Consider the following 26,572-nt stretch of genomic DNA (forward strand, 5'->3'; position numbering starts at 1 on the left):
AAGAAGGATCAAGTCATAACATAGTTCATATGTGTATATATATATATATATATATTTGCCTTAACTTTTGCCTAAGTCATCTTGGTAAGGATTTTCAACTTAGCAGGCTTTTTTTTTTTGTTTGCCTTAACTTTTGCCTAAGTCGTCCTGTTAAGGATTTTCAACTTAGCAGGCCCTTTTTTCTTTTTTTGGATGCAGTTTAAGCTCTTGTTGAGGAGCATTTGACCTTCAAGCATAATAACGTTTCAAGAATCTACCATTGATTGGGCCAACTCTTACTCCATCTTGATTAACAATTTTGTATGCGCCATTAGTGTAGACTTCTTGAACAACATATGGTCTATCCCACTTTGAGAGGAATTTATTACCCATACGATGTGTAGTGTTTATGGGTCTTCGCACTGCAAGAACTAAATCTCTCACTTGGAATGATCGTGGTTTAACTTTCTTGTTGAAAGCTTTAGACAATCGAGCTTGATAACATTCCAAGCGTTGTTGTGCTTCCAACCTTTTCTCATCCAATGCTTCAAGTTCTTCAAGGCGTAGGCGAACATTATCTTCATTTGAAAGACCTTCTTGAATGGCAATTCTCAATGATGGAATTTGACACTCTAATGGGAGGACAGCTTCCACACCATAAACAAGCGAATATGGAGTTGCTTGAGCATGTGTACGAAATGTCGTACGATAAGCCCATAAAGCTTCCCCTATTTTCTCTAGCCAATCTTTCTTTGTGCGATTAGTAACTTTCTTGAGAAGATTGCACAAAGTCTTATTAAAAGCTTCTGCTAACCCATTTGCTGGTGTGTGGTACATAGAAGAATTATATTGCTTGAAGTTAAATTGTGCACATAACTTCTCCATTGCGAATTGTTTTCCATTATCTGTTATGATACATCGTGGCACGCCATAATGATAAATGATATTTGTTATAATGAAGGTAGCAACAGTTTCTTTCTTTACTTCTCGATAAGATGCTGCTTCCGCCCACTTTGAAAAGTAGTCTGTGGCTGCGAGTATGTAGAGATGCCTTGTGGAACTCTTAGGTAATGGTCTAACCAAGTCGAGTCCCCAAGCATCAAATGGCCATGATGTAACTGTTGGGTGGAGTGGCTCAGGGGGCTGATGAATGAAATTGGCATGAAATTGACATGCTTGACATCTTTTAGCATAGTCCATGCTATCTTTCACCATTGTTGGCCAATAGTACCCCATTCTTTTGATTAGGAAGTGCAACTTGGCTCCAAATTGATGCGCCCCATAAATTCTTGAGTGAGCTTCTTGTAAAGCCTTGTATGCTTCTTCATCTCCTAAACAACAAAGAAAAACTCTGTCAAAGGAATGACGATAGAGTGTACCTTTGAAATAAATAAATCGAGGAGCTCGACGTTTTATCTCTATTTTATGTCTTGGATCATTAAGAAGCTTGCCATGCTCTAGATAGTCAATCAACGGCTATCGCCAATCTTCTTTTCCCACTTCAAGGACTGAGACGACATTAGACTCTATGTCGACTTCTTCACTTAGAGTGATTGGTGGTATGATCCATCGCTTGCAAAGATGCACTTTTAATTCTGTATTTGGTGAGGCAATTGCTGATGCTAAATTAGCCAAAGAATCTACTTGCCTATTTTTTTTTCTAGGCACATGTTCTATGCTAGTTTTGTCAAACCACTTTAAAAGTTTTTTAACATAGTTGACATATGGCAAGAGCTCAAGCTTTTTAACTTCATAAAGTGTAAGGACTTGGTTTATAACCAACTTAGAATCTCCAAACACCTTAAGTTGAGTGATTTGCATATCCACTGCCATCTCCAAACCTATGATCAAGGCTTGGTATTCTGCCACATTATTGGAACAATTTTCGATGAGAGTAAATGCGTAAGGCAATACTTCTCCTTCTGGGGTGATAAAAATGACTCCTGCACCTGCCCCATCTTGTCGAGCTGCTCCATCAAAGTATAGCTTCCATGGCCTAGGGATTTCAATGCAAAGAACATATTCATCTAAGAGATCTTCAGAAAATTTCCAATCATCTGGAATTGGATGGTCTGCAAGAAAATCTGCAAGTGCTTGTCCCTTGACAGCTTTTTGAGGATATATGTGATGTCGAACTCTTATAACAAAAAAGTCCATTTTGCCAATCTCCCACTTAGCACTGATTTTGACATAAGATACTTGAGGGGATTTGCTTGTGAAATTAAGTGCACAGAATGAGCTTGCAAATAGTGACTTAATTTCTTAATGGTAAACATTAATGCCAAGCATGTCTTCTCAATGGGAGAATAATTTAATTCTATGCCATTAAGAGTTCTACTAAGGTAGTAAAGTGCATTTTCCTTTCCTTCATCATTTTGTTGTGCCAAAAGTGCTCCCAAAGAGCGTTCTTGTGTCGCAATATAAAGGATTAATGGGCGTCCTAGTGTAGGAGCCCTTAAAATTGGAGGCCTTAATAGGTAAAACTTTATACTTTTAAAAGCATTACTACAAGACTCATCCCAAACAAAAGGCATATCCTTCTTCATCAATCGACTAAATGGTTGACATCTACCAGTCAAGTTGGATATGAAGCGTCTAATATAAGCCAATCTTCCTTGCAAACTTTTAAGTTCGTGGAGATTGCTTGGCTCAGGCATTTTCATGATTGCATCTATTTTTGATTGATCAATTTCAATCCCATGATGGCGCACTATGAATCCTAAAACTTTTCTTGAAGATACTCCAAAGGCACACTTTAAGGGATTCATCCTCAATTGATATTGACGCAGTCTCTCAAATACTTGGCGAAGATCTTCAAGATGATCAACCCTCTTTTTGAACTTAACCACCAAATCATCCACATAGCATTCAACATTCCTGTGCAGCATATCGTCGAAAATCTTTTGCATTGCTCTTTGATAAGTGGCACCTACATTCTTTAACCCAAAAGGCATAACTTTGTAACAGTATATTCCTTTAGGAGTTTGAAATGTAGTGAGCTCTTCGTCCTTTGGATCCATGTGAATCTAATTATAACCAAAGGAGCCATCCATAAAAGATAAAGCCTCATGGCCAGTTGTTGCATCCACCATTATTTTTGTCAAAGGGAGAGGAAAATCATCCTTTGGGCAAGCATTGTTCAAGTCTCGAAAACCCACACAAACTCGAATTTGGCCATTCTTCTTTTTAACTGAAACAATATTTGAGATCTAAGTAAGGTACTTGACTTCTCGAATAAAGCCAACCTCAATGAGTTTATTGACCTCAGCCTCTATTTGGGGAATCAAGTTAGGGTGAAGACGTCGTTGAGCTTGTTTAATGGGTCGAACACCTTTCTTTACTGCTAGATGATGCACAGCGACTTTAGGGTCCAACCTTGGGATTTCTTTGTAAGTCCATGCAAAAACGTCTCGATACCTTGTCAAAAGGTCAAGATAAGATTTTTCTTCTACAGAAGTTAAACTAGCATTTATGAAGATTGGACGAGGATCTTCTATAGTGCCTATGTTAACTTCTTTTAATTCATCAATTGTAATTCGATTTCCTTCCTCTAATGATGAAGGAGCTTCTTGGATATCTTCTTCTTCAGATTTTTCATCACTTTCTACTATAAACATGTGATTACATGTGGAGATCTCCTTTTCTTCTTGCTCTTCCTCTTCTGAAGATGAGGCTTGTTTAGTCACAATCACAGTGCACCTTCTAGCCTTTAATGTTTCATCATTTGTTACAATCCATTCACTTTTTCTTTTCATTCATGAAGGGATGATGCTATGAAAATCTTTTAATCCATATGTCACGAGGCTCTTTTTATTCGTCTTTTGTGAAGGTTTTCTTTTTACCCTCAAACTGATAGATCTTTTGAAGTCCCTTTTGTATAATCTTTATTGATACGATTAAACACTGAACCTCGATTTGAAGGCATACTTAATCTGTCAAAAACTGAAGTTCGAGTTGTGACTGTGCCCAAGCGATCAAAAACTGAAAGTCTAGATGACTCCACTAAGGTTTCTTCCTCATCGTCGACGTCTTCAGTAGTTATATATCTTGAAGCTTCTTTATGAATCTTCAACTTTAAGGGTGTAAATCCCAACCCTGATTTTGTAGCTTTGACAACATTTGCCTATTTTGCCAAACTCTACGATTCTTGGAAGGATGTTGTGAAGTTTTTTTGGTTGGTTCACTAGGCTCATGTACCAACTTATAAACTTCTTCTTGTTTGTAGCCAGCCCTTATTAGGAGCTTATAAGCCTTAGGGTTGAAACCATTAGCTCTTTGAGAAGAAAGATCATCGTGTTCAACCAATGGCCTTTTTGTTGGCCTTACAAATCCCTTCAATGGAGACTTAGTGAATTTTGACTCTTCTAAGCTAGTAAGTGGCAAAGTCAAATTTTTTAAGCCTTCAATAAGGTCATTATTTTCCTTTGTAGATGAAGACGGTTTCTTTCCTTTTCCCTTTGATGATTGTCCTTCATCATTTCCCTGATCGCCTTTGGATTGTACCTCTTCTACAAAAGTACTTTCCAAGTAGAACTTAGCATCAGCCAAATGTGCCTCTGCTATAGTAAATGGCTTAGCATCTGCTATGACTATCTTCACTTGACCATTTCTATAATATTTGAAGCATTGATGAAGTGTCGACGATACAACACCATTTTGATGTATCCAAGGTCGTCCTAATAACATGTTGTATGTTGTGTTAGCATTAATCACATGAAACAATGGATTGGATTCCATATCATCAATGAAAAGTTGAAATATAACTTTTCTTATAGCTCTTTGTCCTTTAAGATTGAAACCTTGGATCATCAAGCGACTCTTTGATAATTCATCAAGAGGAATCCCAAGCTCTTTCATTGTTTTTAGTGGGAGTAAGTTAACAGCAAATCCATCATCTATTTGGATTCGATTGATCTTCTGTTCATGACTATATCCCTAAACAAAAAGAGGCCGATTATGAGGGGTAGACCCCAACAATAAGTCTTCGTCAGAAAATGTAATTTTTGCACCATAAGAGGAATTAGAATTGAACTTAATTTTTTCTTCATTCCCAACGCCTTCATCAATTTGGAAACATGATGTGTGAATTGGATTTTGATTTTTGAATTGCATTGGCATGAAATCATTCAAAGTGATTGATCGTCTAGGCCTTCGCACCATCAAATTTTCACACTTGCCTATATTTATTTTCTTGGCATTGCTTTTAGCATCATCTTCCTAGATGGCTGTTTCACCATTTTGGATCTTTTTAGCGCTTGCATGTCCTTGGGAGGACTTTTCTTTCCTTTTCTCCGATGAGTAATTAGGATCCATCTTTCATTGTCTGGATCTTCACTTGTAAAACCACAAGCTTTACTCCCATTATCTTGAGGATTGGATGTTTCTTTTACGTTCGGAGTCAACATTATATAGTCAAAGGATTCGAACTTTATCTTGCTCCACACATTAAGTGGAGAAAGCATGCTTGTTGTTGATGCTACATTTGCTGTAGCCGTTTCTTCTTCAAACTCAATTTTCCCATCCTGATATAAAACCATGATTTTGTCTTTTAAGACAAAACATTTTTCAATGGGGTGACCAATTAAACGATGGTACTTGCAGTAGTTGGAGTCATTTACTTGATCAGCTTCTTCCGGTCGCTTCATCTCTAGCAATTGGATGAGCTTAGCTTTCAAAAATTCTTCCAACATTCTTGCGATATCTGAGTCAGGGAAAGGATACTTTTTCTCTTGTCTTTCTTTCAAAGACACTTTCTTTTTATCTTGTGAGGGACCCAACTTCGTTTCTTGGGTTTTCTTTAAATTGGCAATCATTTTCATAGGCTTGGTATTTACAGTCATAGACTGTTTTCCTTCACCCTTATCTGCCAAGGCTTTGCCCCCTTTACAGACATCTTGCTTACCTTTCTTTGGCTCTTGCACTAGAGGTCCTTGATTTTCAGTGACTGACATGCTTAATTCCATGTCATGAACGCAAGTAGCTAATTCCTAAAAAGTCTTAGGCTTAATGCCTTGAAGAATATAGCGTAACCCCCAATTCATCCCTTGGATGCACATATCAAGAGCTGAGGACTCGTACAGTCACTCCTTGCAATTAAGACTGAGATTTCTCCACCTATGGATATAATCAATCACAGGCTCATCTTTCCATTGGCGCGAACTTGTGAGTTCAATCATGCTTACCACACGTCGAGTGCTATAGAAGCGATTAAGGAACTCACGTTCTAATTGCTCCCAATTATCAATCATCCCAGGCTCTAAGTCTATGTACCAATCAAAGGCATTGCCCTTTAAAGAGTGAACAAACTGTTTCACCATAAGATCACCATAAGTGCCAACGTTGTTACAAGTTTCTATGAAGTGTGCAACATGTTGACGAGGATTTCCTTTACCATCAAACTGTTGGAACTTTGGTGGCTGATAGTTTGGTGGCATCCTCATGAGATCAATCCTCTGAGAATATGGCTTGGCATACGTGTATGAAGGTTGAGTGACACTTTCCACCTATTCCTTGATGGCTTCTTTGATGAGTTCCTTCAATTGATTGGTGGTGACTGCTTCATTAGATTTTTATTGGAGATTATTTTCCACTTCCGTAGTGGAATTCTCCTCATTATCTTGGCGTTGATTTTGACCAAGATCCATTGGTGCCTTTCCAGTAAGGCTACTGATTTTTGCCATTATTGACGCAATTTGTTCATCCTTTTCTCTAATACTTGTTGTCAGAGATTCCACAATCTTCGCAAGAAGCGCAACTTGTTCTTCTAAAGATGTTGTTCCAGTGGTCATGACAACCATCATTCCAAAATCGACTTTTGACGAAGAACTTTGGTAAGGGGATGATGAAACAGAGCTACTGCTTGAGTAGCCATCATATTCCTTAAGTTGATTGGTACTTGATCCTTTAGAGGAGGCAAGTTGCATAGTAAGGACTTCTTCAAAACTTGGGGAATAAGCATCATACAAAGGAATTTGGTTGAGGACTGGGAAAGTTTGCTCATACAATTTAGTAAGAGCTTCTGTCTTTCTCCGAGTACCATATGACTTCAATTACAATACTTCCCCTTTCAAACAGAAAATAGTTCAGTTAGATGACGAAGACCGAGAGTAGGAAGGTATCAAGATGCTTTCTTTAAGCAATTTCATCAATCAAGTCCTTTTTCGGCGTTGTCCCGCTGACCTTGTTAAGGTGTGTGTCCAGTCTCTCAACTATGACCAGCATGCTTCTGTCCTAGCTGGCTTGATGTGTTACGCCGTCAAACACAATGTCCAACACCTCACCTTCCAACTCCACAGAGGTGGAGGTGGTCACCCATTTTTATTGGCCCGGAGTCTCTACACTTGTCAATCATTGACATCACTCGAGTTGAAAGGTAATGATTGGATGGCCATAAAACTACCCACATTACTGGTTTGTCCAGCTCTTAAGTCTTTGCATCTTTCTCATTTCTCTATGGCTGGACCAAACTTTGAACCAACGGCTTTCTCAAGTTGCCCAAATCTTCAAACTCTGTAACTTTTTGATATTTGGATTGGAAGTGAAAATTTATGTATTAATGCTGTTAATCTCAGAAGCTTACTACTTTCATTTGTGTTACATGGTGAGGGCAAGGTTGAGATTTGTGCTCCCCGACTCACAACTTTTAATTATTCCGGTATTCCTCCCATAGTGTGTTTAAAGGAAAATCTTGCATTTCTCGATGATGTATATTTTGATATAAGGACAAACTTACTTAAACGCAATGAAGAAGAGAGTGTTATTCATTTGATCAACAACTTCAAAGAGCTTCGTCATGCAAAATCTCTCATGGTAAGTCGTTTTTACTCATTTGCCATTTTATATCATAAATTTGTTTGAAAATTTATGATCTTGGTATGTTGATCTTATTGCTTAAATCTCTTTTTCAACCATTACGGGTTGGAGTGGAATCAAACTTAAGCAAGAAAAGATTTGCAAAACTTACTTTCTCTCCATCACTTATGGGTTGTTGGTTTTATGTATTATGATACAGAGCAGCATATTGTTCTTTTTCTTAGGAAAACTAAATGTTACAACATCTATAAGGATACTTTTTCATCATTATAAAAGAAAAACAGAACTCATGCTAACTCATCTTTTTCATATAGATTCCACTATTAAATTTATGTTTCCCATCTCCACTTATAAATGTGTCTTGTTCTTTTAAAATCTTATGTCAAAGAATTTAAGGATAGGAATTCACCTATGCAAAAGGTAACGAATCATTAATTAGGGTAGTAAGGCAATTTTCCATGACAAGGTCATCTATTGTCTTGTCCTGCTAAGTTGTGTAAAATTTACCAAAGCGTTAAAAATCATTTTAGCTTTCTCTTTTAATTGCAAAAGAGAATGTTTAAGCATGAGGCACATTGTGTCTTCAATTTAACAATCTGTTTCCATTTTAAAACCCCAGTATGTTCATTTTGACGTTGTTTGGTTCGTGAAAATTTTACTGAAAAGAAATTTGAAGGAAATCTAAATGTTAAATATACAGAATTTAAAAGAAAAGGTAATTCTTCATTAATACATTGATCTGGTTGTTGCTTCTCTAATTATATTTAATAAGGGTTGGCTTTTAATTTGTTTTATTGTAGCATACCTACCGGTCTATATTTTATTAACAGCCATCCATTTATTCGTTGAACTCCTTATTAAACACAAAAGGTGGATATATATTGCTAGATTCGCTTGGTGCATCATTGATAACAACAATGATAACGGACAAATTATTATATTTAATAAGGATTGGCTTTGGTTTTCTTCTATTTTACATTTGGAAGACATTAGAGCAAATTGTTTATTGTTCTCTTTTGTTATCTTATTCGTTCTGATAACAGGCAACGACAATTATTATGAATTAGATAAAAACAAATGCATCTTAATATGTGATTTTCTCAAAGATTTCTCTTTCTAATCTCTTACAACTATTTCTTTGTGGTAAGGTTCTCACCCAATTTCCGTCCTTGCCGGATCAAAATCGATTACCATTTGCTAATTTAAAGCATCTGAAGATAAAAGTTAAGAAGTGGCAAAGCCAGAGGTTTGAAATGCTTGCTTGTATCCTGAACTACTTTCTCAACAAGTCTACTGTATTGAAAATATGTTAGTATTTTTACTTTTGTCTTTTATTTTTTGTTAATGATTAATAAATATTTGACTTGAAATGTGAAATTGATTATCTGATAAGCTTTGCTTTGTAATTGATTTCTCAAGCATGGATAGCCAAGTAGAAGGCTATGACAGTGTTAAGGATTTGTAAAAGTCTGTTTAAAACTAATTGTCAATCTTTTATGTTGGTCTTTGCTGCTTTGTTTATGTATGCAGCTACTTCTAAAGTTGAAAGGCTGTATAAATGGATGAATTTCACTATTTGATTTTCATTTCTATTCTATCTCAATCAAAGATTCTTAAACAATTACAAGTAGGGCAAATTTTAAGCAAAAAATTTGGCTTAAAGATACAAAAGCATGGCTACTGGATCAAAAAGTTCGAAAACATTAGAATCATATACCGTTTATTTTCCTTTTTTCTCTTTATGTTTTCTACAGATTTGAGCACTATGTTGCCCATGTAATCCATATGAACATTTTATGTTTAATCAATTATATTGTTCTAGAGCTACAAGTTTGTATATCTTATTGAAATTGTGTAAAACATGTACCATGGCATCTTAAGGCATGGTTTCACTCTTCATGGTCATGTTTACTTGGCTACTTTGAAGTCCAACCAGGCCAAGCCTTTCTTTCATGCTAACAACAAAAGCCTTAAACTGTTGATATTGAAAAATTGTAAGACAAAATTAATTTTTTAGATTTGAATTAAATTATGATTAAGATGTACAAAAATTAAATTAAGACTCAGTTGATACCCGTGCTTTGTAATGAGATTTATAGTGGGTAAAGGTCGGCTTTGTGATCATAATATCAAGATCTTTTTTAAGTGTTTGATTAATGAGCATTTTGTAAATTCTATTGACATTCTATGTATGGAGGTACCATGGCATGTGTAAGACATGTACCGTGGCATCTTGAGGCATGGTTTCAATCTTCATGGTCACGTTTACTCAACTACTCTCAAGGCTAGCCAAGCCAAGCCTTTGTTTCATGCTAACAAAAGCCTTATAATTTTGATATTGTTAAATTGTTAGATAGAATTAAATTTTTATATTTTAACTAAATTATGATTAAGATGTATAAAAATTAAATTAAGACTCAGCTGATACCCGTGCTTTGCAATGAGATTTATGGTGGGTCAAGGTCGGCTTCGTGATCATAATATGAAGATCTTTTTTAAGTGTTTGATTGATGTGTATTTTATAAATTTTATTAGCATTCTATGTATGGAGATACTTCTAAAGTTGAGAGAAACTTTGGTTCAATAAATGGATGAATTTTCGTTTCTATTCTATCTCTATCAAAGATTCTTCAACAATTAAAAGTAGGGTAATTTTTAAGCAAAAACATTTGGCTGATAAATATGAGGCCACGGCTGATTGGATCAAAAAGTTCAAAAACATTAGAATCATATAATGTTTATTTTCCTTTTTGCTCACTGTGTTTTTTTTTTTTTTTTTTTTTTGCAGATTTGAGCACTATGCTGCCCATTTAATGCAAATGAACATTTTATATTTAATCAATTATATTGTTCCAGAGCTGCAAGTTTGTACATCATATTGAGAATGTGTAAGACATGTACCATGGCATCTTGAGGCATGGTTTCACTTTTCATGGTCATGTTTACTTGGCTACTTTGAAGTCCAACCAGGCCAAGCCTTTCTTTCATGCTAACAACAAAAAGCCTTATAATTTGATATTGAAAAATTGACAAACAAAATTAAATTTTTAACTATATTTTTATATTTGAACCAAATTATAATTAAGATGTATAAAAAATAAATTAAGACTCAATTGTTATCTGTGTTACGAAGTTAGATTTATGGTGGGTCAAGGTCGGCTTCGTGGTCGTACTATCAAGATCTTGAGAATGAGTAAGACATGTACCATGGCATCTTGAGGCATGGTTTCACTCTTCATGGTCACGGTCACTTGGCTACTCCCAAGTCGAGCCAAGCCAAGCCTTTGTTTGATGCTAACAAAAGCCTTCTAATTTTGATATTGGAAAATTGTTAGATAGAATTAAATTTTATATTTGAACTAAATTACGATTAAGATGTATAAAAATTAAATTAAAACTTAGTTGACACCCATGCTTTGCAATGAGATTTATGGTGGATAAAGGTCAACTTCATGATCATAATATCAAGATCTTTTTTAAGTGTTTGATTAATGTGCATTTTGAAAATTTTATTAGCATTCTATGTATGGAGATACTTCAAAATTGAGAGAAATTTTGGTTGTATAAATGGATGAATTTCACAATCTAATTTTTGTTTCTATTCTATCTCAATCAAAGATTCTTCAACAATTAAAAACAGGGTAATTTTCAAGCAAAAACACTTGGCTTATAGATACAAAGGCATAGCTGATGGTATCGAAAAGTTCAAAAACATTAGAATATGTTTTCNTTGGTTGTATAAATGGATGAATTTCACAATCTAATTTTTGTTTCTATTCTATCTCAATCAAAGATTCTTCAACAATTAAAAACAGGGTAATTTTCAAGCAAAAACACTTGGCTTATAGATACAAAGGCATAGCTGATGGTATCGAAAAGTTCAAAAACATTAGAATATGTTTTCCTTTTTACTCATTGTGTTTTTTTTTTTTTTTTTTTGGAAGTGTTTGATTGATGTACATTTTGTGAATCATCAATAGCATTTTAACTTTCATTCGACTATTTGACATTTTACATAAGAAAACTATTTAATGATAAATACCACATTGTCCAAAAAAAATAGAGTGGACATTGATGGTTAAAACATAAGTATAAGGTAAGAATCCGAATTTTCATTTTCCTTACCATTTTCTCTCTGTAAACCCCTCAAGTCGTTACCTCTCACTCAAACAGTCTCCTCTCCTTTAGAAAACCCAAAATCCCCTCTCTCTCTTGCAAGTTTGGGTGGTCTTGGAAAAGTTTAGATGGAAGATTTCAGCGATATGTTGTTGTTTACACTTGGGAGGAGGAACATGACTGTTGAAGACAGGATCAGCAAGTTACCTGATGATCTTCTCCTTAAAATCATGTCTCTCTTAAACACCAAGCAGGCGGTTCAAACCTGTGTTTTGTCCAAGAGATGGAAGCCCCTCTGGCAATCCCTTCCAAACCTTGACTTCGATTTCGATGCTTTCCCTTTCCAAAAGGAAATAGATGACGAAGACAAAGAGGAGGTAGAGATGAAGATGTGTTCTTTCAGCAATTTCATCAGCCAAGTCCTTTTCCGGCGTTGCCCCACTGACCTTGTCAAGGTTTGTGTCCAATCCCATATCTATGACCCGCACTGTTTTCTCGTGGACGGATTGATTTGTTATGCTGTTAAACACAATGTCCAACAACTCACCTTCCATTCCCGCTCTGATTGCCAATATTTATTGCCCGAGAGCTTCTGGACTTGTCAATCATTGACATCACTCGAGTTGAAAGGTAGTGATTGGATGCCCATGAAACTACCCACATTGCTGGCTTGTCCAGCTCTTAAGTCTTTGCATCTTTCTCATTTCTTTGCGGCTGGACCAAACTTTGAACCAACGGCTTTCTCAGGATGCCCAAATCTTGAAACTATGCAACTTTTTGATATTTTGACGGTGGGTAGTGAAGGTTTATGTATTGATGCTCTTAAGCTGACGAGCTTGGTACTTTCATTTGCATCTCTTCGTCACAGCAAGGTTGAGATTTATGCTCCCCAACTCACAACTTTTAAGTATTCTGGTATTCCTCCCATAGTGTGCTTAACGGATCACCTTGCATCTGTGGATGATGTATATTTTGATATGAAGACACCCGGATTTAAACGCAACGAAGAAGAGTCTGTTCTTCTTTTGATCAAAAGCTTTAACGAGTTTCGTCATGCAAAATCTTTAACATTATCATCATCAACAGTGCAGGTAAATTTCTTTTACTCATTTTCCATTTCATATTATTGAACCTTTGAATTTATGATATATTATGGTGTATTGATCTTGTTGCTTAAAGTGATTTGCAACGCTTTCTCTCATCACACATGTGTGTAATGTGTTGTTAGTTTTATATATTGTCGTACAGAGCAGCATATTGTTCATTTTCTCTTCAACTCTTGCTTGGGAATTGATACAAAAGAGGAGACAAACTGAACAGAAAAACTAAATGTTACGGCATCTAGAAGGAGACTGTTTCATCATTCAAAAAGAATAACATAACTCATGTTAACTCATCTTGTTCAAATAGATTCCATACTAAATTTGTGTTTCTCATCACCACTTTATAAATGTGTCTTGTACTTTTAAATTATCGTGTCAAAGAATTCAAAGATAGCAATTAGAGGATAACGAGTGACTTAAGATTTGTAAACTCTTTCTAAAACTGATTATCAGTCTTTTATTTTGGTCTTTGTTGTTTCGTTTATGTATGGAGCTACTTCTAAAGTTGAGAGAAACTTTGGCTGTATAAATGGATGAATTTCACTATCAGATTTTCATTTATATTCTATCTCAATCAAAAATTCTTAAGCAATTAAAAGTACGGCAATTTTTACGCAAAAATATTTTTCTTATAGATACGAAGGCGTGGCTGATGGGATGGAAAAGTTCAAAAACATTAAAATCATATACTGTTTATTTTCCTTCTTGCTTATTGTGTTTTCTACATATTTGAGCACTATGGTGCCCATTTAATCCAAATGAACATTTTATGTTTAATCAATTGTATTGTTCTAAAGCTGCAAGTTTGTATATCTTAATGAGAATGTGCAAGACACATACCATGGCATCTTGAGGAATGGTTTCACTCTTCATGGTCATGTTTACTTTGTTACTCTTAAGTCCAACCAGGCCAAGCCCCTCTTTCATGCTAACAACAAAAGCTTTATAATTTGATATTGAAAAATTGTTAGACAGAATTAAATTTTTAACTAAATGCTTATATTTTAAGTAAACTATGATTAAGATGTATAAAAATTAAATTAAGACTAAATTGATACTTACGTTACGCAACGAGATTTACCATGCATAAAGGTCGATTTCACGATAGTAATATCTTGATTTTTTTTTTTTTTAATGGCTAGATTGATGTGCATTTTGTAAACTTTTATTGACATTCTATATTAAGAATTGTAAGTAGTATTGCATATGGTAGCAACAACTTAAACAAAAGTGTGTAGCATATGATAAGAAAATGAAACATAAAACTTGATATCATATATCCATCTTCATTTTGCAAATAGACATTTTACATATGTATAGAAAATGTACAAAAAAGTGATTCTATATTCAGCGATAAACACTATATTGTCCGAAATATTGAAGTGGACTTTGATTTGTACAAGATATTCAAAATTAGAGTGGACTTTGACTTTGATTATATATCCATTAACTTATTCATCCATATATTGGGTATTTGCGAGGATCACTATGAATATTTACTTTTTCTTATCCATGAACTCAGATAAGTTTACGAATATTTAAAATATTTATGAATATCTATTATAAAAATGATAAATTTTGCATATAGTGAAGATATATAGGATAATATTGTAGATATTTCAACAAATATCCTTGATATTATTAAGTAGTAACATATGTCACAACCTCACTTAGTTTTGGGGAGAGAAGAAAAGGGCTTTCTTGTTTAGGCTATAGCAAATTTGGCAAGCCCATTTGCTGATAGTATGAAGTAAAACCATCCATCAATCTCTAACATGCATGAAGCCCATTTAAAGTATTTTTGGTTGCAACCTTGGTCCGAAAATAAATACCTCTATATTAAAAGGAATCCCATACGGCTTTTTATGGTGTTGACACGTGGGTTCGTGTGGTCTTGCCGCGTGGAGCTCTTAGGAGGGGCTATCTAGCTTTGTTTTGGAATGGGGGGCCGTTGATCTTGGAAAGCCAAGGGGATTTCCCGAGCAGGGTAAGTGGCCCGTGATGTCTCCGTGTGTTTTGCCTTTGTTTTATTTACCAGCTCCTAACACGTCGTTTTTTAATGTCCCTTGATTTTGGAAGCCAAGGAAGGTTTTTTGACTGGCTTTGGTTTTTTCTCCTTGGCGAATCTTCTCCCCATCTGAGCCGGTTGGGACGTGTCTTGGGTTGTTTGCCGGTTTCCTCTGGCTGTGTTAATTTCACTGGGTTTCGGAAGCTCAAGAGTGGTTATTTGGCTAGCTGCCTTTGGTCGGCTTGGGTTGAGGTCATGGCGAATGGTCGCCCCTCGTCTTTTGCCGTATTTCTAGAGTGATGTGTGACTCTTTTGGTGTCTAAGTTGGTTTCTCAATATTTGCTCAACACTCGATTGATGTTGTACGGCGGGGCAAAAAGTCGGCTCTGAAACGAGTGCCGTGTTTTGGCTACACAGCCCTATCTTCTCTACGTCTATCAAACAGTGCCTATCAACCTTGCTACCTAGTTTTGGTGTTCCTAGAAGTTTCTATTCGTGTTTTTCAAATTTGGGTCTTGGGTTTAAGGATCCTCTGCTTCTATTCTTTTATTCTCATCTATTGCAACTAATAGTCTATCATAAAAAATAAACTTGGAATTCCTCTGTCCGTTTTCTGATGTGGAAAAATTATGTTTGTGATGAGAAACCAATATGGGATTCAGCACAAAGGTTGCTTATAAATGGGCTGGCTGTCTTATGTGTGTTTGTTTTGTTTGGTGACTATCATCATAGATGATTTCTATGTTTCGATGAATTTTTTTTATTTAAGAACTGATTTCTAACATGATAAAAAATTATTCAACGAATGTGTTATAAATTTAATAAACAACCCCTTTCCGCCTTAATCTCTGTTTTCTCACTTTATCAATTTGTTTTTTTCTAGTCTGCGTATACACAGGTTGCTTATATAACCTTTAATGGTATTCGTTAAAGAATTCACTTAATTAAACATACATCTCTGCTTAACCAACTTGTTTCATCTCTTTAATCATTGAGTGTAAAAATTACTTATAAATCTGTTGCGTGTCTTATGTGATTTATATGTTTCTATGAAATTCTTTTTATTTAGGAACTAGTTTCTACAATAATAAAAAATTGTTCGGCGGATCTACACAGATTGCTTATCTGAGTAATCATGGTATTCATGAAAAAATTGAGTTCACTAAACATACATCTTTGGTTAACCCATTTGTTTCATCTGTTTGAACATTAATTACTACTCTTTTCATGCATAAATTTTTGGATTCATCTCCGATATCATCTTATTTCCAGCTTTTAATATCAAACAAAAAATAACATATTATATCTTCTTGATTTTAGATACTGCAAATAACTTATTGTGGAACATCATACTTCGCAAATGGAGTTGGTGGCCTTTGGCAAGCCAGTGGAAAAGTTTTTTGTGCAACAATTACCAAACTTGCTACACTACAAACTATCAGCCGGATGACAATACCCGGACCTCTGAAATCTAGAATCAAGCAAGAAAATTTTTCACCGTATGGTTAACAACCAAAGCGATGAAAACAGGAATCGCCAATTACAAGATGTTTGACTGCAATGAAGTGCAAAGCCAAGAATGGAACACTGTAAAGCCTGCTGGTACTTTGCGATCAACAACCCCTCGCCAACAATACAACAGCCACAAGAACAACTGTTAGCATCACCGACCAACACCTATGTGGCCAGAGAACTTTTCCCAAAAACCACAATGTAAAAACAATCCTCCACCAGCAAAGGAAAAGAATTGCCAACTTTTGTACTTAAATAATGATACCATAAAAGCAGATGATCATCTATAATTTGTTCAAGAAATGTATGAAATTATGAACATCAATCAAAATCTCTTTAACTTTGCACTAAAACCAATGACAAGTCTTTTGTTTGACCCGAATGCAGTGTTCAGGGTCAACTCTAGTGTTTCGTAAAACGAAACACGATATTTACGTATTCAAGCATTTGACTCAATGAATAATATAAGATCTTTCTATTTAAAAATCAGTGTACGAATCTCTCACATTATCAACGTCAACAATTAAGGTAAACTGCTTTGATTCATTTGCCATTTCATATCATTAGTCGTTTAGATTTATGATAAATTAAATGTTACAGCATCTTGAAGGACACCATTTCATCATATTAAAAGAATAACAGAACTCATGCTAACTCATCTTATTCAAATAGATTCCCTACTAAATTTTTGTTTCCCATCTCCACTTATAATATGTCTTGTTCTTTTAAACTGTCATGTCAAAGAATTCAAGGATAGGAATTCTCCAACACGAAAGGAAATGGATTATTAAATAGGGTATAGTAAGGCAGTTTTCCATGACAAGGTCATCTGTTGTCTTGTCTTGATAAGTTGTGTAAATTTTACCAAAGTATGGAAGTTCATTTTAGCTCTCTTTTAATAAGCATGAGATACAGTGTGTCTTGAATTTAGCAATCTGTTCTCGTTTTAGACCCCAGGTATGTTCATTTTGACATTGTTTGGTTCGTGAAAATTTTCGAAAAAAGAAGCTTAAAGGAAATCTGAATGCTGAACAGATAGAATTTAAAAATAAAAAGTAATTATTCTTTAATGCATTGATCTGGTTGTTGCTTCTCCAATTATATTTTAATTTATTTTATTGTAGCATACCTACAAGTCTTTATTTTATTGGCGGCCATCCATTTACTCTTGTAAACTCTTTATTAAACACAAAAAGTGGATATATATTCCTAGACTCACTTAGTCAAAATATTTGATTTATAGATATGAAAGCATGGCTGATGGGATCGAAAAGTTCAAAAACATTAGAATCATATACTGTTTATTTTCCTTTTTGCTCTTTGTGTTTTCAACAGATTTAATCCACATGAACATTTTATATTTAATCAATTATATTGTTCCAGAGCTGCAAGTTTGTACATCATATTGAGAATGTGTAAGACATGTACCATGGCATCTTGAGGTGTTGGTTCACTCTTCATGGTCATGTTTACTTAGGTACTCTCAAGTCCAACCAAGCCACGCCTTACTTTCATGCAAACAACAAAAAGCCTTTTAATTTGATATTGAAAAGTTATTAGATAAAATTAAATTTTCATATTTGAACTAAATTATGATTAAGGTGTATAAAAATTATTTTAAGACTCAGTTGATACCTGTGTTACGCAGTGACATTTAAGGTGGGTAAAGGTCGGCTTCGTGATCATAATATCAAGATTTTTTTAAGCTTCTGATCTATGTGCATTTTGTAAAATTTTATTGGCATTCTATGTATGGAGCTACTTCTAAAGTTGAGACAAACTTTGGCTGTATAAATGGATGAATTTCGCTATTTGTATAAATGTATAAATGGCTCAATCAAAGATTCTTCAACAATTAAAAGTAGAGCAATTTTTAAGCAAAACTGTTTGGCTTATAGATACGAAGACATGGCTGATGGGATTGAAAAGTTCGAAAACATTAGAATCATATACTATTTATTTTCCTTTTTACGTGTTGTGTCTTTAGTAGGTTTGAGCACTATGCTGCCCATTTAATCCAAATGAATATTTTATGTTTAATTAATTATATTGTTCTAGAGCTGCAAGTTTTTATATCTTAATCAGAATGTGCAAGGCATGTGCCATGGCATCATGGCATCTTGAGGTATGTTTTCACTCTTCATGGTCATGTTTACTTGGCTACTATCAGGTCTAGCCAGGCCAAGCCTTTCTTTTATGCTAACAACAAAAAGCCTTATAATTTGATATTGAACAATTGTCAGATAAAATTAAATTTTTAATTAAATAGTATTACATATGATAGCAATAAGTCAAACAAAATATGTAGCATATATATGCATTTTAACTTTCATTGGACTATTCGACATTTTACATAAGAAAACTATTTAATGATAAATATCATATTGTCCAAAAAAATAATAGAGAGGACATTGATGGTTAAAACACAAGTATAAGGTAAGAATCCGAATTTTCATTTTCCTTACCATTTTCTCTCTGCAAACCTCTCAAGCCGTTGCCTCTCACTCAAACAGTCTCTTCTCTTTTAGAAAACCCAAAATCCCCTCTCTCCCCCTTTGATATTGCAAGTTTGGGTGGTCTTGGAAAACTTTAGATGGAAGATTTCAGCGATATGTTGCTGTTAACACTTGGGAGGAGGAACATGACTGTTGAAGACAGGATCAGCAAGTTACCTGATGATCTTCTCCTTAAAATCATGTCTCTCTTAAACACCAAGCAGGCGGTTCAAACCTGTGTTTTGTCCAAGAGATGGAAGCCCCTCTGGCAATCCCTTCCAAACCTTGACTTCGATTTCGATACTTTCCCTTTCCAACAGGAAATAGATGACGAAGACAAAGAGGAGGTAGAGATGAAGATGTGTTCTTTCAGCAATTTCATCAGCCAAGTCCTTTTCCGGCGTTGCCCCACTGACCTTGTCAAGGTTTGTGTCCAATCCCATATCTATGACCCGCACTGTTTTCTCGTAGACGGATTGCTTTGCTATGCTGTTAAACACAATGTCCAACAACTCACCTTCCATTCCCGCTCTGATTGCCAATATTTATTGCCCGAGAGCTTCTGGACTTGTCAATCATTGACATCACTCGAGTTGAAAGGTAGTGATTGGATGCCCGTGAAACTACCCACATTACTGGCTTGTCCAGCTCTTAAGTCTTTGCATCTTTCTCATTTCTCTGCGGCTGGACCAAACTTTGAACCAACGGCTTTCTCAGGATGCCCAAATCTTGAAACTTTGCAACTTTTTGATATTTTGACGGTGGGTAGTGAAGGTTTATGTATTGATGCTCTTAAGCTGACGAGCTTGGTACTTTCATTTGCATTTCTTCGTCACGGCAAGGTTGAGATTTATGCTCCCCGACTCACAACTTTTAAGTATTCTGGTATTCCTCCCATAGTGTGCTTAACAGATCACCTTGCATCTGTCGATGATGTATATTTTGATATAAAGACACCCGGATTTAAACGCAATGAAGAAGAGTCTGTTCTTCATTTGATCAAAACCCTTAATGAGTTTCGTCATGCAAAATCTTTAACATTATCATCGTCAACAGTGCAGGTAAATTGCTTTTACTCATTTTCCATTTCATATTATTGCACCTTTGAATTTATGATAGATTATGGTGTATTGATCTTGTTGCTTAGAGTGATTTGCAACGCTTTCTCTCCATCACACGTGTGTAATGCGTTGTTAGTTTTATAGATTATGGTACAGAGCAGCATATTGTTCATTTTCTCTTCAACTCTTGCTTGGAAATTGATACGAAAGAGGAGCCAAACTGAAATGGAAAACTAAATGTTACAGCATCTAGAAGGATACTGTATCATCATTCAAAAAGCATAACAAAACTCAACTTATTCAGATAGATTTCATATTAAATTTACGTTTCTCATCACCACTTTATAAATGTGTCTTGTACTTTTAAATTATCGTGTCAAAGAATTTAAAGATAGGAATTCACCTGCACAAAAGGAAATGGATCATTGCATAGGATGGTAAGAAATTTTCCATGTCAAGGTTATTTGTTGTCTTATATTGACAAGTTGTATAGAATTTACCGAAGCCTGAAAGATCATTTTAGCTTTCTCTTTCAATTGTAAAAGAGCATGTTTAAGCATGAGATACATTGTGCCTTAGATTTAACAATCTGTTTCCATTTCAGATCCCCAACATGTTCATTTTGACATTATTTGGTTCATGAAAATTTTAATAAAAAGAAATTTTAAGGAAATCTGAATGTTGAATAAATAGAATTTAAGAGAAAAAGTAATTCTTCCTTAATGCATTGATCTAGTCGTTGCTTCTCTAATTATATTTAATAAGGGTTGGCTTTTAATTTGTTTTATTGTAGCATACCTACTGATCTATATTTCACTAACAGCCATCCATTTATTCTTTTGAACTCCTTATTAAACACAAAAGGTGGACATATATTGCTAGACTCACTTGGAGCATCATTGACATATTTGGCTTTGGTTTCTTCTATTTTACATTTGGAAGACAGCATAGCAAATCAGTTATAGTTCTCTTTTGTTATCTTATTCATTCTTACAACGGACAACGACAATTATTGTGATTTAGATACAAACGAATGCATCTTAATATGTGATTTTCTCAAAGATTTCCTTTTCTAATCTCTTATAACCATTTCTTTGTGGTAAGGTTCTCACCAAATTTCCATCCTTGTTGGATCAAAATCCATTACCATTTGCTAATTTAAAGCATCTAAAGATAAAAGCTAAGAAGTGGGAAAGCAAGAGGTTTGAAATGCTTGCATGTATCCTAAACTACTTTCTCAACAACTCTACTGTATTGAAAATATGTAAGTATTTTTACTTTATCTTTTATTTTTTGTTAATAATTAATGTATATTTAACTTAAAATGTGAAAATTGATTATCTTACGAGCTTTGCTTTGCAATTGATTTCTCAGGCATGGACAGTTCTGAGGATACCGAGTGACTTGAGATTTGTAAACTCTTTCTAAAACTGATTGTCAGTCTTTTATTTTGATCTTTGTTGTTTTGTTTATGTATGGAGTTGCTTTTAAAGTTGAGAGAAACTTTGACTGTATAAATGGATAAATTTCACTATCAGATTTTCATTTCTATTCTATCTCAATAAAATATTCTTAAGCAATTAAAAGAACAGCAATTTTTAAGCAAAAACATTTGGTTTATAGCATTAGAAAACATTAGAATCATATACTGTTTATTTTCCTTTTTGCTCATTGTGTTTTCTGCAGATTTGAGCAGTATGCTGCCCATTCAATCCATATGAACATTTTATGCCTAGTCAATTCATTGTTCTAGACCTGCAAGTTTGTTTGTGTATCTCATTCACCATGTGTAAGACATGTACCACGGCATCTTGGTATAAGGCTGTACTGTTAACAAGCCCAATCCTAGCCAGGCCTAGACTTTCTGTCAGGTTAACAACACAAGCCTTTATCAGCACATACTTAGCCCAGCCTAAAATATACATACATATATTTTCTATCATACGAAATTCCAAGCTGAAGTCCAACTTGAACTTTGATTTATTTATTTTTCAACAGTCAAGAAGGAACCTAAAAGATACTTGACTAGTTCATTTGCAACCTACCAGTGGAGGTTGAGACTTGGCCACTTTGAACTGAAAAGATAAGAGAATATGTAAAAGGTAAAACAATGGTTTTATATAAAAATAAATATGTCCTTTCACATAATGAAAAGGTAACGATTGCGCACAAAAAAAAAAAATTGGGAATTTCTTTGTGGAACACCTACCTCAGGATGCTCTGAAATTTTCAATTATTCATTAGAAGCTTTCAAATCCAAATTTGGTGGACAAAGCAGCTAACTCTCTCTAACTTTCATTGCAAACCCACCATACTTACCATAATAAGACAACCTAACACGCAAACCACACGTTGTCTACGCAATCCCAATTGGCTGATCTGCCCCATCTTTCTTCCTCAAATCTTTCACTTCTCTCTTCAATTCAAGAAAAAAAAAATTCCCACCAAGGGAATATTCTTTCTATTTCCATTGTTCTTGATGAATTTTAATGATACAAGGTAGGTGTGTGGGTAACCTTTCTTTACAGCCCTTTCTTTCTTCATATTCTTTGTCTTGGGTCTATGGTGTTTCAGGCAATCAAGGGGAAGCATGTGTAGCAGTGATGGCCCTGGTGGTGGTGTTCAAGGAAGAAAGAGCAGAAAAAGGGGTTCATTCAAAGCATGTTGCCACTGCCCCTGTGTTAGAGTGACAGCCTCAGCATTCAGAGGCCTAGGGAGATGCTTGTTTGTGAGTTGTTACCCTGTCATGCAATGTTTTGGCTGGGATGACTGTAGACACCACCACCATCACCACAGGCATTTCCATTGATTCCCCACTCTTTTCTTCTTTTCTTTGAATTGTATGCAAGGATCAGAATTGTGATTTGGTCCTGTCTCAGCAGAAGAAAAATAACTTGTATGGTGCTTCCACAGGATCAAAAATAGCCTAGTTTTGTCAGGTTTTAAGATGAACATATACAATTTTCTTTCTTTTTTGGGGGGTTCTTTTGTGCTCCTTTTTCCTAAGGGAGAAAAAAAAGAGGAGGAAAAGAACAAAAGGAATCCAATCACTTGGGTTTGAATGAATCCAAAAAATTTGAAGGTTTCGTCAATGCTTAGTATAGGAATCTGCATTTGGCTGATGTGTTATCTTATCATTATCTGCTACTTTTTCCATTGATTTAAAAGCTGTCTATTTACTACTACTATTAAATTGAATTCATCCTGCTGTTTGACAAGATGACATGAAAGACATTGAGAGATGCTTGTTTTGTGTAAGACAACATTAGACAAAGATGCCCTATGATGCAAGCTGAATCATTTTTCAGATAACCTTGCATCAGGTAAAAAAAAATAACTACTTAAATTATGATAAGAAAATACAATTCTTACCAATTTATATTTGATGTCCTGTCAGAGTTATAAGTAAACTCAAATATTACTACCTCGTTAATAAATAAATTTAACAGTTAAAAAATTTACGGTCTTGTGATTAAATGGTAGCTCCACTGGTTAAGAGTTTTATCCCCAAGTAAAAGAAACAAAGAAACTTTGGATAGAACTTTCACTAACCCACAATGGTTCATAATACCCAGAATTCAGCAAAATTAGAGGAGGGAATTGCTCCACTGATTAGGACTTTTTTTTCCCTCCAATAATGGAAAAGGATGATTAGGGTCAAAGCAGACAACAATTACAAAATCAATTTCTGATTATCTGTATAATCAAAAATCATTTTGATTGATAGCAGCCATGTGCCATGATTTGGAGCACATGACTTAATTGGAGATGATATAAATCTATACATGTTCACGGGTGAATTTATAACAATTTCGTCATAAAATGATAAGCAAACTGAATTATGCAATGTGTCAAGACGATCCAAATTTATTAATTTGTTCGTTTTTCCGAAACTCTTAACTTTCACTATTGATTTGTTTTCCATTAATAAAAGAGAATCCTATGATGGTTTTTGTTTTGATTAAATGAATATTATATTGTTTAAACTTGAGCAAAACAGGGCTAATTAGCAATTGAAAAGATTTAATGGTAACATTTGGAACTTGGATGAGACTTTGTGTTCATCAATCAGGTGAAAAGGAATCCAATGATTTTTTTTTTCCCCATTGCTTCGAAAAATTGAAAATTTGACTCATTAAAATAGATAAAAAATTTATATTCATTGGTGACTATGGTACGTGACAAATGATAAGTAAATTATATTATTAAACTATAAATAGAGGTTAGTCATATTTATTACCTTAATCGTTTTACAGAGATCCCTGAGATCCCGAATTTCATTATTGACTTCTCATTTTATGATGTTTGCATTCAAGAACAAGGTAAAACAAAAAAACCCAACCATGGTGATCTTTGTTTCCATTAAAAGAACCCTTCTCTATGTATAGAAATTAATTGAAAATGTTATTCTCATACAAAATGTGGAGATGGAGGAAGCAGGACCAATTTGGATGTGAAAGACTGGAAAATGTGAGTGTGAAGTGATTCTCATTACAAATCTTTCCCATACATTAATCTTGGTCATGGCTAATTAAGAATTAAACAAAAATCTATTTTCAGCTTCTGCATTTCATCAAATGGCATTTCAACTGCTTCACATCTGACTGTTTGAGGGGCTTCAGCATGAACATCTGAGCACCTTCCTCTAAGCACCTGTTCACATACAGTGAAACTTTCATTGTTCTTTTTTTTTAAAAAATGGGAAAAAGAATTTGAACCCAACTCGATTGAGAATGGAGAGATACATGCATGTATCATTAAGCCAAATGTTCGGAATAAAAAGACTTTCAGGGAAACTTACTGGCTAATGCGAGTTGGGCTATTTTCAGAGGACATGATTACAACAGGAACCTCCTTCAGAACTGATGATTCCTGTTTTTGATACCATAAACCATCATTGCAAATGGTGCGAAGTCAATTATTCCTGAAAAGGGTACTTGGAAAAATGTTTCAGTACCTTAATTTTCTTTAGCAGCTCATACCCTGTCATTCCAGGCATGCAATAATCTGTTATTATTAGATTGACCTTTGAGACCTGCAGATGGACATGGAAACACAATGTTAGGAAAATCTTTTGTCAAAGTATGGGATTGCAAAGGGAATGTTATGTTACTTACAGTGCCCTCCATGGCACTCCTCTGATCATTTCCCAACCCCAAATATTCCAATGCCCTCAGCCCATTCTCTGCGGTAGTTACTGCAGCAAGACACAGGAAATATGTTAAGAAGTCTTAACACATTCTTAGTTACAGAATGGAAAGCAAGAAGAAGAGAGAGTGAATGTACCTTTGCAAGAGGAGTTCTTGAGCAACTTCTCCACCAGTTTTCTGTCAATGAGGTTATCATCCACGGCTAAGACATGGGGTTGATCTCCAAAATCCACCGCCGTGTCCTTAGAACAGCCGCCTCCAGCCATACTTTGAAATCTTCTTGCTAAGCAGTAGTCTGATGATGAACAAGGCAGTATTCCAGGCTACTCACAAACATCAACATTAATGATATAAAAACCAAGCAGGCAGGCAGGCAGTTGGCCTGTGTTACATAATGTAACAGAAAACAAAAAAGCTAGTGCACTAAATAGGAGTTGGTCATTAATACAAGAGACCAATAAACAAGCTCACAAGAGATGTATGAATGTAATGAGAGACTGTATTTATAGAGAAAACAACAGGAAAACTGAAGGTTGGTGGGGAGGAGGAAGGTGGAGCCCTTTGAGGAATTTAGAAAGGGTATCAGAAGAAAACAAATTCATAGAACCAAAAAATCATTAAAACCAAAGTAAATCACAGATATTTCGTGATCCTTCTTGGGGTTCTCTTGGATTTGATTCAGTCCCCCTTCATTGCCTGTTTTTCTTTGTCTTTCTCTCAAAACAAACACTGCCAATTTGCTTTTTTTCTTTATTAATTTCACTACAGAATCATAATCAGTATCAGTATCTTCAATCCTTTTCTGCAGGATCCTTTCCTGGGCTGAATTGGACCACATCACATTTAAGAACTAACTTAAATGCATATTCACTTTTCTTAAAGATTTCCCACCGCAGTTTTTTTTTTCATTTATGGCATGGTATGGTAAAAAAATATATTACACGAATTTCTGAAATCATATTGATTTTATAGGATTCGAAGAGGGTTTGGTTTACCAGATCAGAGCAATGGGGAAAAGATCCAATCTGATCACCAAAGAATCTGGGTCTGCCTCTACACAGATATGCAGAATAAAAATAACATAAAAGAAATTCTTCATGTAAAGGGTTGGGAACATGTTTTCTTGGTAGGGGGGAAAGAACAGAACCATTGTAAGTTGATGATGTAGTTGTACGGATCAATTAGAATCATGGGTCAGAAACAAACAATATCCAAAGTGATTGATTTTCCTTTTCTTTTTTCTCTTTATTATTATTATTATTTTTTTTTTTTTTGCTTATTTGATTTCTTACCATCAATCATGGTCCATTCCATTACAATCAAGACAAACTGGGAT

At 34.9% G+C, this 26,572-nt stretch overlaps 3 protein-coding genes and 1 long non-coding RNA gene across 4 annotated transcripts; 2 read left to right on the forward strand and 2 right to left on the reverse strand.

The window, feature by feature from the left end:
* On the reverse strand, nucleotides 1,456–3,734 carry LOC108663676. The gene is made up of 3 exons (XM_018128934.1): nucleotides 3,225–3,734; nucleotides 2,254–3,005; nucleotides 1,456–2,158 (listed from the first exon to the last, which is right to left on the reverse strand). The coding sequence occupies exons 1-3, from the start codon at nucleotides 3,732–3,734 to the stop codon at nucleotides 1,456–1,458; spliced, it is 1,965 nt and encodes a 654-aa protein (XP_017984423.1).
* On the forward strand, nucleotides 12,036–20,211 carry LOC18587443 (putative F-box/FBD/LRR-repeat protein At4g13965). The gene is made up of 3 exons (XM_018128935.1): nucleotides 12,036–12,998; nucleotides 19,124–20,086; nucleotides 20,173–20,211. The coding sequence occupies exons 1-3, from the start codon at nucleotides 12,036–12,038 to the stop codon at nucleotides 20,209–20,211; spliced, it is 1,965 nt and encodes a 654-aa protein (XP_017984424.1).
* LOC108663554 lies at nucleotides 22,247–23,253 on the forward strand. The gene is made up of 2 exons (XR_001929636.1): nucleotides 22,247–22,585; nucleotides 22,661–23,253. It is a non-coding gene; the product is annotated as an uncharacterized LOC108663554 (long non-coding RNA).
* On the reverse strand, nucleotides 24,541–25,823 carry LOC18587448 (two-component response regulator ARR17). Its single transcript, XM_018128543.1, has 5 exons — nucleotides 25,373–25,823; nucleotides 25,204–25,283; nucleotides 25,044–25,121; nucleotides 24,888–24,958; nucleotides 24,541–24,739 (listed from the first exon to the last, which is right to left on the reverse strand). Exons 1-5 carry the CDS (start codon nucleotides 25,500–25,502, stop codon nucleotides 24,643–24,645), a joined length of 456 nt encoding a protein of 151 aa, XP_017984032.1. The 5' UTR covers nucleotides 25,503–25,823; the 3' UTR covers nucleotides 24,541–24,642.

Source organism: Theobroma cacao, chromosome 10, assembly GCF_000208745.1.
Source record: "Theobroma cacao cultivar B97-61/B2 chromosome 10, Criollo_cocoa_genome_V2, whole genome shotgun sequence".
Taxonomy (NCBI): domain Eukaryota; kingdom Viridiplantae; phylum Streptophyta; class Magnoliopsida; order Malvales; family Malvaceae; genus Theobroma; species Theobroma cacao.

Excerpts from the sequence above, each read along its gene's own strand:
- LOC18587448 (XM_018128543.1), bottom strand. The coding sequence starts at position 25,502 with ATGGCTGGAGGCGGCTGTTCTAAGGACACGGCGGTGGATTTTGGAGAT. Across the intron at positions 25,122-25,203 it reads GGAGTGCCATGGAGGGCACT|GTCTCAAAGGTCAATCTAAT; the intron begins GTAAGTAACATA and ends GTCCATCTGCAG. Across the intron at positions 24,740-24,887 it reads AGCCCAACTCGCATTAGCCA|GTGCTTAGAGGAAGGTGCTC; the intron begins GTAAGTTTCCCT and ends GTATGTGAACAG.
- LOC108663676 (XM_018128934.1), bottom strand. The coding sequence starts at position 3,734 with ATGAAAAGAAAAAGTGAATGGATTGTAACAAATGATGAAACATTAAAG. Across the intron at positions 3,006-3,224 it reads AGGTCAATAAACTCATTGAG|ATTCACATGGATCCAAAGGA; the intron begins GTTGGCTTTATT and ends GGTTATAATTAG. Across the intron at positions 2,159-2,253 it reads AAGACATGCTTGGCATTAAT|TGCTAAGTGGGAGATTGGCA; the intron begins GTTTACCATTAA and ends TGTCAAAATCAG.
- LOC18587443 (XM_018128935.1), top strand. The coding sequence starts at position 12,036 with ATGGAAGATTTCAGCGATATGTTGTTGTTTACACTTGGGAGGAGGAAC. Across the intron at positions 12,999-19,123 it reads TATCATCATCAACAGTGCAG|ATGGAAGATTTCAGCGATAT; the intron begins GTAAATTTCTTT and ends GGAAAACTTTAG. Across the intron at positions 20,087-20,172 it reads TATCATCGTCAACAGTGCAG|AGTGATTTGCAACGCTTTCT; the intron begins GTAAATTGCTTT and ends CTTGTTGCTTAG.